The sequence below is a fragment of the Gobio gobio genome, assembly GCF_949357685.1.
Source record: "Gobio gobio genome assembly, chromosome: 25".
Lineage (NCBI taxonomy): Eukaryota > Metazoa > Chordata > Actinopteri > Cypriniformes > Gobionidae > Gobio > Gobio gobio.
The window spans coordinates 32,783,488-32,797,909 of record NC_137121.1 but is presented as its reverse complement, the minus strand read 5'-3'; the positions used below and the strand labels follow the sequence as shown (position 1 = coordinate 32,797,909).

Sequence of the window (14,422 nt, the reverse complement as noted above, 5' to 3'; positions counted from 1 at the left end):
TGTGACGTAAGCGCGTTCTCGATATATCCAGCAGCCTGAGTTCGCTTGTCTACTCTAGCATTCTCTGTCCACGGCCATATCAGGGCGGCGGCAGTATAACATTCTCTGTCCGCGGCCATTTTCAGGGCGGCGGAAGTGAGAGAAGGCGAGTGAAGAGCCCCGTATGTCCGCGGCGCTATTAGCGCGGCGGGGATATAACATTCTCTGTCCGCGGCGCTTCTCAGCGCGACGGAATGAGAGAAAAGGAGAGCTCCGTATGTCCGCGGCGGGGATATAACATTCTCCGTCCGCGGCGCTTCTCAGCACGACGGAACGAGAGAAAGGGAGAGCTCCGTATGTCGCTGAAGAAGAATTAATTTGACTAACCTTGCGAGACAGGGTCTTATATACCCTTGGCTATGCAAATTCTGTTGCCCCTTGTGGCGGGAATTTAGAAGGACCTGATTGGTCCGTCCCGCCCCGCGGTCTCGCCATAGGTTGCTGCAGTTGCAGCGGCACAGCCAATCAGCATGCAGCTGGTTCGTGTACATGGTATTTTTGGATAAAAATTTGTCTTCAATATCTCGAGGAAAGGAATTTCCCCCATAGCGTTTAGCAAACGCAATACGAGAGTACTCTCGTAAGGGAATAGTTTTTTATGACGTATGATTTCTATTGTGTGTTCAATTTTGACTTAAAATGTTACTGAAAGTAGAATTTCGGTCATATGTTATTATATAGTTAGGACCATTTCATCTTCAAGTACTAAAAATAATAGTTAAGGAACCAGAATGATGAATCCCTGTGTTAAACTGCTTCATGGACTTTGTGTAGCATACAGTAAGCGTATAACAGGTAACAAACCTATTTATATCCTTTTTCTACAGCTGGTTTAAGAGGTGGCTGAACAAGAAAAAGACCCAGAAGCTGCGGAGAAGGTGTGCCAAATGCTATAGGAAGGAGTGTATGAGCGCCAAGGAAGGATCCGAACTCTGTGAAAACTGCAAACTCGAAGACCTCCAAAGAAACTACAGCCTGATTGAAACGGATTGCTTCAGCCTCTTTAATGAGTTCTTGGAAATGGGTACAGATCTTGAAAATATGCTTGAAGATGTATGCTCGTCATTTTGTGTGTGTGTGTGTGTGTGTGTGTGTGTGTGTGTGTTTGTTGCCAGAACCGGTTACTAGTGGTGTTTGCTAAGACAATAAAATAGGGATAAATAGGGATATAACTAAAATCCCTAACCATAAGTAGCTATTACATTTTGTCCAGTAACTTGTCCAGTAACTCGTCCTACATATTTTGTCATGATTGAGATCTTCTAGAGATCTTTTAAGGAGGATACATTGCAAAGCTTATATTTCCTGTCAAACACTGATGTCTAAAATTTGCACTGTTTTTTGTTGATGTTTTTTTTTTACCTCCCCAGTGATGCAGTTCAGTTTTACTACTATCTTCGTAGCGGCATTTCCTTTGGCTCCATTGTTGGCTCTTCTAAACAACATCATTGAGATCCGATTGGATGCTATTAAGATGGTCAGCCTTGAACGCAGACTAGTACCAACGAAGGCTAACAATATTGGTGAGGGGGAAAAAAACTCATGGGATTATAAACAGAATGTTCATATCATGAGAAATCGTTTGATATCAAAGAGCTTATTCAGTTTGAGTTGTTAGCATGAATTAGCATGATGCTAGAATGTTTTTTTAACACGTTAGCATGATTTATTTACATGTCAACATGATTTAATGTGTTGCTAGCATGTTTTATCATGATTTAATATGTTGCTAACAAGTTTTAGCACTTTGGTAGCATGCATTAGCATGTTGCTAGCATGTTTAAACACATTGCTAGCATGATTTAGCATGTTGCTAACATGTTTTAGCACACTTCTAGCATGAATTAGCATGTTACTAGCATGTTTTAGCACACTAGCATGTCCTAAGCTAGTTGCTAGGCTTTGCCAGAGATCGATACATAGTGGATGAAGTGTGCGTACTCTATTAGAGTGTATTAAAGTGCCACTGTTATGCTATTTTAAAATTTCCTAGTTTTGTTTTGGAGGTCACCTACAACAGGTTTACATGCATCAAAGATCAATAAACAGTTTAACTTTCTCATTATAAATTGCACATCACCTCAATGGAAGAATGGATCAGTATCTCAAAATCCCTCCTTTCCGTGAGCTACTCTGCTCTGATTGGTCAGATGGTCCAGTCTGTTGTGATTGGTCTGCTCTACTCTCATTGGTCAGATGGCCCAGTCTGTTGTGATTGGTCTGCTCTGTTCTGATTGGTCAGATGGCCTAGTCTGTTGTGATTGGTCTACCGCATACAGCGTGTATTTGAACCCATAACTGAACTCCAGCTCCGTCAGGAGGCTTCCTAAAGCTCAGCGATTGTACACACTGTAAATACAGTAACGATGACGTCCATTTTACATCAATCCCAGCGCGAGTCCGAATCGATGATGAAACATTGGAAGAACTAGTTATCCAACCTGAACCTTGAGCAGGACGTTTCTCAGTGATGCTACTCAGTTTGAGGTACATTATGTGATGTTTCAACTGTAATTCCTCACCATCACGCGGGCGAACTGTGTACAACATAGGCGGACATTATGCAAATGTCTTTTCTAGTGAAGTAGAACCGTCACGCGAAAAGATTTGAAACAAAGACGACTCATAAGGCGATTCAGAGTCGATTCTTTCTTTTGGGAGATAACTTTATTTATCGCGCACTTTCGACTTTACAACTTTGCAGAACGTTTACATTCACAAACATCTATATATTACACACTGCATGAAAGGGAATATTCGAAAAACCATAATGGGGCATTTTAAAGTTTTGGCCCCCTAAATGGGAATTGTATGATTTTTAATCTTGATTTTTAGGAAATCGGATCAGTTTGAAAAGATATAGCTCACTAAATCAGAACCGTCTGAGCCGAGTTTGGAGGTTGTAGCTTTAAAGCTCTAGGAGAGGTACAGTCTAAATTTCTAAAGAAGAAGAAGCCTACTTAATAAATATAGGATGGAAAATGGTCATGAAAAAAAAATATGTGGACCTCAACAAATGTATGAAATGACAACTGTTTTCTCATTTAAGGTGTTTGGACAGAAGTGCTGGAGGCTATCAGTGTGCTTGCTGTCATTGCTAATGGACTGGTCATTGGCATCTCCTCCGATTTCATTCCTCGTCTGGTTTACAAGTACTACTATGGGCCCTGTGCCAACGGCATCGCTGCAGGCATTGAGTGAGCTGGACTTGATATTTCACACCTGAGTAATCAACATAGGCCTACAGTATTTGCAGCACCACAAGTGTGTCTTTCAATCTTCTTTCTAATTGCAGTTGTATGGCTGGATACATAAACAACACACTTTCCACTGCTAATATAAGTGATCAGAGAGTTAGTCAAGATTTCAAACAGCATCAGATGATCACTTACAGTGGCATAAATGTGACACACTGCAGGTAATATTTATCCATCCATCCATCCATCCATCCATCCATCCATCCATCCGTCTGTCTGTTTATTTACTGTACTGTTTCTTTCCAGCTATAGAGACTACAGAAGTAATGAAGACTATAGATTAACGAATCAGTTTTGGGTCATTCTGGCAGCTCGATTAGTCTTCATCATTCTGTTCGAGGTAATCTGATAAATAAATAAGAACCGGATTCCAGATACACAGTAATTACACTAAGAATAATAATGAATGTTGATTTTGATCTATCTCTCTGTGACCAGCATGTAGTGGTGATCTTTAAGTGTGTAGCAAGCTGGTTTGTCCCGGCTTCCCCCCTGGATGTGAGAAATGAAAGACTGTATGATAAACTCAGAAGGCTGAAAGAAGAACTGAGGTCAGTAACAAGAGCTAATAAAACTGTTTTAATAAAATTCTATCCATTTGATTTTAGCAGGTTTCTATATATACACTATATTGCAAAAAGTACTGGGACACTCCTCCAAATCATTGAATTCAGGTGTTCAATCACTTCATGGCCACAGGTGTATAAATCAAGCACTAGGCATGCAGACGCTTCTACACACATTAGTGAGAGAATGGGCCGCTCTCAGGAGCTCAGAGAACTCAAGCGTGATACCGTGATCGTTTGACACCTGTGCAATAAGTCCATTCGGGACATTTCCTCACTACTAAATATTCCACGCTCAACTGTTAGTGGTGTTATAACAACGTGGAAGCAATTGGGAACAACAGCAACTCAGCCACGAAGTGATAGGCCACGTAAAATCACAGAGCGGGGTCAGCGCATGCTGAGGGTCACAGAAGTCGCCAACTTTCTGCAGAGTCAATCGCTCCAGACCTCCAAACTTCATGTGGCCTTCAGATGAGCTCAAGAACAGTGTGTAGAGCTTCATGGAATGGGTTTCCATGGCCGAGCAGCTCATCCAAGCCTAACATCACCAAGTGCAATGCAAAGCGTGGGATGCAGTGGGGTAAAGCGCGCCGCCACTGGACTCTAGAGCAGCGGAGACGTGTTCTCTGGAGTGACCAATCACACTTCTCTGTCTGGCGATCCCATGGACGAGTCTGGGTTTGGCGGTTGCCAGGACAACGGGACTTGCCTGACTGCACTGTGCCAAGTGTAAAGTTTGGTGGAGGGGGGATTATGGTGTGTTTGTTTTTTAGTGGTTGGGCTTGGCCCCTTAGTTCCAGTGAAAGGAACTCTTAATGCTTCAGCATACCAAGACATTTTGGACCATTTCATGCTCCCAACTTTGTGGGAACAGTTTGGGAATGGCCCCTTTCTGTTCCAACTTGACTGCACCAGTGCAAAAAGTGCCAGTCCATAAAGACATGGATGAGCGAGTTTGGTGTGGAGGAACTTGACTGTCCTGGCCTCAACCCGATAGAACAGCTTTGGGATGAATTAGAGTGGAGACTGAGAGCCAGGCCTTCTCGTCCAACATCAGTGCCTGACCTCACAAATGCGCTTCTAGAAGAAAAAATCCTCATAAACACACTCCTAAACCTTGTGGAAAGCCTTCCCAGAAGAGTTGAAGCTGTTAGAGCTGCAAAGTGTGGGCCAACTCCATATTAAACCCTACGGATTAAGAACGGGATGGCATTAAAGTTCATGTGCATGTAAAGGCAGGCGTCCCAAAACTTTTGGCAATATAGAGTGTGTGTGTATATATATATATATATATATATATATATATATATATATATATATATATATATATATATATATATATATATATATATATATATATATATATATATATATATATACGTGCATAAATAATGTGAAGAAAATTCATATTCATTCATTCTAAAATTCATTCAACTTTAACAAGCTATATTTGTGTGTTGGTTCATGTTGTTTTTCTTTCTCTAATTAATCCTTTCTCTAACGATCTTTTTTTTAGCGTTCAAAGACAACAGGACACTTTGACCAAACTAAATGAGAACGGTAATGAAGACCGAACATCAAAGCAGAAAAGGTCAAACAAGCTAAATAGTATGTGAGACAAATGAGCTCTAACAAATGTGCCGTCCCCATAAAAGTCTTAGTTTTGCATAATGTCAGATTTTTTTATATTTGGCTGGATGAGTGTGTTTAATAAACAGGTTAAATTGTATGTCTTGGTAAGCATTGATACAGTTGCAAGAATTGTATATAATTTTGTATATTTTTAGCATTAGTTGCATTTTATAAGATGTATATATAAAACAAATAGCCTATTATACTCATGATAAATGACATGGATATAGAATCCAGTTATTTTGAGAAATAATGTATAAAAGTAGAGGCAATAAAAGTGCTGTGCTTTCTGTTTCTGTTGAAGTGAAATTCAATAAAATGAATGAAATGAATGTGTTGACCGCTCAGAATTGATTCCACCACCACCATCTGCACTAAATGGATCAGGAACACAAAGAAATGAATACAACCTTATAGGCTAATTTGACAATGACCGTTTTACAGCAATGCCATTGTTGGATCTTTCTCTTGGTTGTTTTGCTAGAATTGTAAAAGTCTTAATTTCAAATTTGTTCACCATTTTCACATGCATTGGAGTCTTTTTGGTGCATCCACATTTTCCTGAAAACAAACAAATAACAGCCACCCTCACTGCATCCAGTTCCCCAAAAAAGACAGCTGCATAAATGGCTATATTAATTAAATGTTGTCCACAATAGCTGATGGAATTTGTAAACATGGTGCAGTATAAAAATGATCTTAGTAATGAGATCCCAAAGTATAGCATATACCAGTTGCTTTACACAGACAACCCATTGTTCTTTCACACTGGCAGCGTTTGTTTCTCGCAGCTGAACCGCTTCTTATAGACTGCAGACACAGATGAGTATGGTCTGTGTGACTGTTTCACCTCTTTCAGGCAAGAAGTGCTCAGAGCCCAATGATGTCCAGACTTTAAGTGGTTAAGGACGAACAATGCATGTTTAATTTCACAGCTGCCTTTGCTAGTAGGATGCCAATATGAGTGGAGGGCATTGCAACACGGACAGTTTAGTTCTTATTAGACTTCAGTATTTGGGTAATTTGCATTATCAAGAAAAAATTTAACAACTATGCGGACCCTGTACATCATCAAGTATATAAATGTTAAATGTCTGTGGAGGAGCTCTGACCTCATATGAAAGCTTAGAGTCTCTACTTTCTGGAGATCATGCATCACTTTGGCATTTGTTTTACACAAAGTAACTTATTTACACTAAATTACTCTGGGACCATTTCCGCCTGGATTTGGCCGAACCAAAATGAAAAGCTTCCCATACACACACACAGTGGTCTCTAAATACACAATTTCGGTGTAATTTTACAGGAAACCCTTTGAAGTTTCATAAACCACTGCTAAAAGCGATAAACATGTAAGTATATGTTGTCTGAGCTGTAAAATGTTTGATGCTTAAAACCTTGTGTCATCAAAATCTCATTCCAACCAGCTGGAAACCCTGATACTGTTAGTTTGAATAAAATAACTCTAGCATTGTCCAGTTTCAAAAGCAAACATTATATCAATTTAAGCACATCAATGTCTAAAGGTCGAGAAGTTTATAAGTTGCTGTTCAGGGTTAAAGAGAGATGTTTGTTTTTATGTGTGAGGCGCAAAATCTCCTCACTAATACAGTGAAACAGGAGGGAAATTATGTTTTATATAATTACTGCCCATTTCTTTTCACAAGAGCAAAAGCAACAAAAAATACTGTCCTGGGTCAGAAAACCCTCAAATTTAAAGCTGAGGCTCCCCACATGAAAAAATACTATAGTATATTATAGTAAAATTACTCTAGTAAATACTATAGTGTTTTTGAACCATACTATAGTAAAGATACTACAGTAAATTGTAGTATATTATAATATTTACTACACTTTGTTAATTTACTGTAGTATCTTTACTATAGTACGGTTCAAAAACACTATAGTATTTACTAGAGTAATTTCACTATACTAGGTGGGTTATAAACATCTGAGACCCAACACAACTAGATTTTTGAATTGTTAAATTCAAAATGTTTTAACATGATTGTGCAGTTATTATCACCCCAGTGTCCTTCAGACTTTAGGACCCATTAAACACCGGTGTAATTCTGAACACCTTCATTATCTGATGTGTTCATTATCAGGGTTAGAGCCAAAACCACATCATGTGCAAACATAAAGCGTGAATAATACGACTGTTTTATGAATTAGCATTTAATAGTCGCTAAATCAAAATATAGCCAAACAAAATTACTATAGCCTACCTTTTTAGCATGATGTAGGCTACGTCAGCTTATGAAAACGCATTTCACAAATTAAAACATTAACACTTGTGTGATCAGTTGTATTTATTATGAGGACAGATCATCTGCTGGCCAGACATGAGAGTCACAGAGAGACTCGGATCCTCCGGATGATGTTCGTGTGCTTCCAGGGAAGAAAACACACGCGGGAGGGGCTCGTGGACGCGCACAGACACCGAGCGGGCAAGTTGAGTCTATAAGGTTCTCATGTGTTATTGAAGAGCGCATGCCGCCTGGGGACGTGACGTCAGCAACGTAATGCATGTTGGGACTTTAGGACACGGAAGCTGCGGTCGATAGGCTAATGTGTTGGATTGGAAACCGATGCTTTTGGTTCTAAAAGTAGAACTAGTTAAGCTAAAAATACGTTACAATGGTGAACGCCTGTTGTGTAAATAATTGCCATAATCGCACTCACGACCGACGTGGAAACCGAATCTCAAATGGAGTGCGATTTTTCAGCTTTCCTGCCTGGAAACAGCACATTGGATCTCAGGTCTCCGAGTTAACAAAGCGGCGCCGCGTGGCATGGCTAGCAGCAGTAAGACGGAAAACCATCACCTTCGACAACATTCCCCGGCACATGTTTGTTTGTTCACGGCATTTTCACAAAGGTAAGTTATGAACAAACTAGGGATGCTCATATTGACCGTTTAACCGTTAAACGAAAGTAAGAATTTTGACCGATTAACACCATCAGTTAAGCGGTTAAGTGTTTTTTTTTTTTTTTTGCTGCATGTTTAAAGAAAAATATGTTGAATTTGTTAACCACACGTGTCTACACAGACATATTTAGCAAAATGAAGCAATGGAAAAGAAGTAGGCCTACTGTGTGGAATCATTTCGACAGAAGGCTGGCGGCTCTAGCAAGTTGTTATCTCTGTGTTCCCAGGGTATCCTTCTCATCTGAAGCCTTGTTTAAGGCTTTTCGTAGTGTGGTTTTGGTAAAGTTTACTCAAGGAAACATTGTCACGTATGTTCTTCTCGTCGCTGTTTCCATATGGTTTATAGAACAATTACTCAGAGTCGCCCTCTGTCGTTTCAAAGAATATCACAACAGCGAGCGCGTCGAGTATAAACTAAGTGGAAACCTCCCGCAGTTTCTCTTGAAGCCAATACGGAAGTGACTTAAACTGCAATTAATCGACCGGCCACTAGAGACAGACTCCAGAAGGAGCAGAATCTCATTGAGCTCATGTTAAAATACCCAACTTTACAGCAGAAAAAAAAACATGTTTACAGTCTGGGACAAATTGTGGTTTTGGTCTATACAGCTAATGATGGCTGTGAGGGGGTGAATATTTTTATAACTCATTCGTTTACATTATATAAAGCCTTAAAGTTCTGCATAATTAAGGGCGTGGCCACTTTAAGTGACAGTTTGTCTGCTGTCTGTTAGTCATCATGTCACCTCAGCTCAGCTCCGCCCACGTCCCGCCTATTTGCCCATTTTCTGTGTAACGCGCGATGATGCGCTGCTAAGATGGCGACAGCCAGCTCGACCCTACTTTACGCTTCAAAACTGCTCTTCAGAATCCTATGGTGACGTCACGGACACTGCGTCCATATTTTTTTACAAGGCGCGCGCGGAGGCTCGCGCTGCAGAGCCAGACGAAAGTGCTTGAGAGGGTGTTTTCTGCTGGCTAACCCACATCACTTAGACATGTTACTTTAAAAAAAATAATCAAAACCATACAAGGTGTGGACTGATGTAGGCCTGCTATTTTTATTTGACAAAAAAACTATTCCAGTTCTTCAAAGCTTCAAACGGATTCAGTGTATTTCATCTTAATTTGGTCATTATTTAAGTGAAAATATTTAGTGTAGGCCTATTTATTTTATGCTTTTTATTTACATTTTATTCTGCTTTTCTCTGTTGTCGGAAACGCTGCAGGTGCGTGAATATTTGATAATGTGTGAATCCAGGTTCTGTTGTTGATCTGTTCTGCTGCTGTCTTTTTAACTGATCACAGACACTCATCCATTGTATTTTTATTTAATCCCAATTCAGTATTATAATCTTATCAGTTAACGGTTAATATTCGGATAATGAGGGGCGGTTATCGGTCGGGAAAATTAACCGAAATGAGCATCCCTAAGCAAAACACATCTAACTGTTTTTGTTGTTAGGTTAATGCTAGCAATGCAACCATGTCGTGACTTGTGGAACTGTTGCTTAAGTGCTAACTTTGCAGAAGTAACTGGCTGAATAACTACATAACATATGAAATAAATCTGGCCTTTTATTTTTAGGCAAACCAGCCTATGAAATGCTACAGTGTGATCCCGACTGGGTACCATCATTGCATCTCGGGCACACAGAAGTTAAAGCAAAGGACTCTGGGCGGTTTAACAGGAGTACGAGGAGACGGCAAGCTGTAACAGGGGATCACGCTGCACCTGCACCGCTAGATGTAGCTGCCCAGACACTGGACATGGATGAAGCTGCAACAGCAGATGATACTTCTAGGATGAACACTGCAGAACAGCAGGAATGCCATCTTTGTAGCTGCAGGCGTGCTGAAATCAACCGCTTGTTGGAGGAGAACAGGAGACTGAAAGAAGAGCTATCTCATAAGAAGATGGATGAGGATTCTTTTAAAGATGATGACGAGAAGGTCAGGTACTACACTGGGCTTCCGTGTTTTGCGCTTCTGATGGCTGTGCTGACACAGCTTCTTCCCTGCATGCCACAGACCGGCCGGAAACTCTCACCTTTTCAGATGCTCCTTTCAACACTGATGCGCCTCAGGCTGAATCTGCCAATTCAGCACATTGCGTACCTCTTCTCTGTGGATCGAAAGACTGTCGCCACCACATTCAGAGATAACATAGGTACAATGTTTAGACATCTCAAACCCTTGGTGGACTGGCCAGAAAGACATTGCTTGCATGCCACCATGCCACAGCAGTTTGTAGAGGCTTTTGGTAATCGTGTAGCAGTTATCGTGGACTGCTTTGAAATCCGCATCGAAAGAGCATCAAATCTCAAAGCTAGAGCGCAGACAGTTTCCCACTTCGAACACCATCACACCCTAAAATATCTCATTGGCTTTACGCCACGGGGATCTATCTCTTTTGTTTCCCAAGGGTGGGGAGGTCGTGTCAGTGACGAGCATGTGACTGAGAATAGTGGCCTTCTTAATAAACTATTGCCTGGGGACTTGGTGTTGGCAGATCGGGGATTTGACATCAGAGACAGTGTTGGACTCATGTGTGCAGAAGTGAAAATACCTGCGTTCACAAGAGGACGCAGCCAGCTGGATGCAAAAGATGTGGAGGAAACACGCCAGATAGCTCACCTCAGGGTTCATGTGGAGAGGGTGATTGGGTGTGTACGCACAAAGTACACCATATTAAGTGGAATTGTACCAGTCAGCATGGTACTCGCATGTCAAGGCGAGGACATGACGTTCATGGACAAGATTGTGACTGTATGCTGTGCCTTGACTAATATGTGCCCCAGCGTCGTTATGAAACCATAAACTATTACATCAATCATTCAACAGCCCTCGATTAATTGCATCCAAAATAAGTTGGATATAATATGTTTGTGTACTGTATATTTATGTTTATACTTGTACAGCCTTACATTAAAAGTTACCAAATGCATGAACAACATATCCTGCATTATCAGTTATGCATATTGCAAACCAGCTGTTACAATAATCTCTTTATTTGTGCATCATAACACTGAGGTAAATGTGTACAGATCACAGTAACACATTCAACATACAAAACAAACAGGTAATGTAACCTTAACACGTAAAAAGGTAATTCAGTAATCAAAACCACAGGTAAGGCCGTAAGTTAAGTTACTTAAATTAAGGACTAATGCTGCGTTCACACCAAACGCGAATAGAGCGTCAAAATCGTGTCTACCGCGTCTAGTTGGACGCATTTTGAATCCATTCGCGCGTACACAGCGAATTGGACGCCCATAAATCGAGCGTTTGAAGCGAAATAGATGCACGTTCATGGCATTAAACACCTCTGCCTCTTTTCATTTTAATTAAAAAATATATATATTAAGCATTAATAGCAACACAAATGTGGTCCAGGCAACTCCTACATTATCTTCACTGCATGGATATTTAAATATCCTAAAAAATAAAGTTATGAAACTTCTCTTTGCCCTCAGTCAAAACGATTTGGCAGACAACAAATTATAGATTCATGACACCAAAGATCGGCCGTTAAATCCACACAAGACGAACCACTACAGGACATCAGAGCCAGCGGCAGACGTCAGAAGGACTGGCCGAAGAAAGGCTGCTCTCGCCGGGGTTAATGAGCGCTGAGCACCCGGTGTTCGCCTGGATCTCACAACTCCAAAAACACCAGATACATTTTTTTAAATAGGCACTCTCTTTATAAATAAACCACAGATTTGAGCTTTAAACAACTACATTCTCAACTGAAAAAGTCTTAATTTTGTGACAATAACAGTAGTATTTTTAAATTATGCGGGTTATGTCACGCAATTGCGACTTTATATCTCAGAATTCTAACTTTATATCTCAGAATTCTGACTTTATATCTCAGAATTCTGACTTTGTCATGCAATTGCGACTTTATATCTCAGAATTCTGACTATGTCACGCAATTGCGACTTATATCTCAGAATTCTGACTTTATATCAGAATTCTGACTTTGTCACGCAATTGCGACTTTATATCTCAGAATTCTGACTTTGTCACGCAATTGCGACTTTATATCTTAGAATTCTGACTTTATATTTCAGAATTCTAACTTTATATCTCAGAATTCTGACTTTGTCACGCAATTGCGACTTTATATCTCAGAATTCTGACTTTATATTTCAGAATTCTAACTTTATATCTCAGAATTCTGACTTTATATTTCAGAATTCTGACTTTATATTTCAGAATTCTGACTTTATATCTCAGAATTCTGACTTTGTCACGCAAATGCGACTTTATATCTCAGAATTCTGACTTTATGTCACGCAATTGCGACTTTATATCTCAGAATTCTGACTTTGTCACGCAATTGCGACTATTTCTCAGAATTCTAACTTTATATCTCAGAATTCTAACTTTATATCTCAGAATTCTAACTTTATATCTCAGAATTCTGAATTCTGACTTTATATCTCAGAATTCTGACTTTATATCTCAGAATTCTAACTTTATATCTCAGAATTCTGACTTTATATTTCAGAATTCTGACTTTGTCACGCAATTGCGACTTATATATCAGAATTCTGACTTTATATCTCAGAATTCTGACTTTATGTCACGCAATTGCGACTTTATATCTCAGAATTCTGACTTTATATCTCAGAATTCTGACTTTGTCACGCAATTGCGACTTTATATCTCAGAATTCTGACTTTGTCACGCAATTGCGACTTTATATCTCAGAATTCTGACTTTATATTTCAGAATTCTGACTTTATATCTCAGAATTCTGACTTTATATTTCAGAATTCTGACTTTATATCTCAGAATTCTGACTTTGTCACGCAATTGCGACTTATATATCAGAATTCTGACTTTATATCTCAGAATTCTGACTTTATATCACGCAATTGCGACTTATATATCAGAATTCTGACTTTATGTCACGCAATTGCGACTTTATATCTCAGAATTCTGACTTTGTCACGCAATTGCGACTTTATTTCTCAGAATTCTAACTTTATATCTCAGAATTCTAACTTTATTCTAACTTTATATCTCAGAATTCTGACTTTATATCTCAGAATTCTGACTTTATATCTCAGAATTCTGACTTTATATCTCAGAATTCTAACTTTATATCTCAGAATTCTGACTTTGTCACGCAATTGCGACTTTATATCTCAGAATTCTGACTTTGTCACGCAATTGCGACTTTATATCTCAGAATTCTGACTTTATAACTCACAATTGTGAGAAAAAAAGTCAGAATTCGGAGATAAAAAGTCGCAATTACTGTTTTTATTTTTTTATTTAGTGGCGGAAACGGGCTTCCATATGTTAGGGATAGAATACTGCCATTTGCAGGTTTGTGGAAAACCTTTAGGAATTACAGTTATAGAAAGAGAGTTCAATGACCGCATATATCCACTAGAGGTCCATAGGTCCAATTTTTACTTAATTTTTCTTGATTCTTCAAATTCTCCTCACAACTTTATGATAAATATATAGTAAATATATATGACATACTATTTATTTCAGAAAATGATTTATCACAAATGATTTATTTTGAGATTAATTTTAAAAAGTCCAACACAATACAATACAAAACAAAACAACAGCACCAATAAACCGTATGAAGAGTTCACAGAACAAAAAAAAACGTTATTTTATCTGCCATTTCCCTCTCTTTCTCTCTCTGTGTGTGTATGTACGAGTGTGTACGTCTCTGTGTGTGTGTGGTGTAGTTTATGCCTACCCCTTCACATTTGCATTTATGTCTGATTTAAAATCTAAAAAAATGCCCCAGACACGTGTGTGTGTGTGTGTGTGTGTGTGTGTGTGTGTGTGTGTGTGTGTGAGAGAGAACATGCTTGTTCCATGTTGCATTTGTGTTCTAGTATTAGTCCTTCATTTATGTATAAAAATGTTTCAGATTTAAGCTAGTTTTGTTGATTTTATTTGCCAATTTCTATAAAAATGCTCTCTGTTGCAGTCACACACGTGTGTGTGTG

The 14,422-nt window shown here is 39.3% G+C and overlaps 1 protein-coding gene across 1 annotated transcript in view; it reads left to right on the top strand.

The window, feature by feature from the left end:
- The window catches only part of LOC307121329 (anoctamin-9), a 44,813-nt gene extending 38,986 nt beyond the window's left edge, over window positions 1–5,827 (top strand). The window contains exons 18-24 of the mRNA XM_079808857.1: window positions 867–1,063; window positions 1,410–1,562; window positions 3,089–3,236; window positions 3,335–3,457; window positions 3,543–3,636; window positions 3,735–3,847; window positions 5,382–5,827. Of these exons, the coding sequence (XP_079664983.1) occupies window positions 867–1,063; window positions 1,410–1,562; window positions 3,089–3,236; window positions 3,335–3,457; window positions 3,543–3,636; window positions 3,735–3,847; window positions 5,382–5,481 (928 nt within the window). The 3' untranslated portion in view covers window positions 5,482–5,827. The remainder of the gene's footprint in view (window positions 1–866; window positions 1,064–1,409; window positions 1,563–3,088; window positions 3,237–3,334; window positions 3,458–3,542; window positions 3,637–3,734; window positions 3,848–5,381) is intronic.
- The last annotated feature ends 8,595 nt before the right edge of the window (window positions 5,828–14,422 follow it).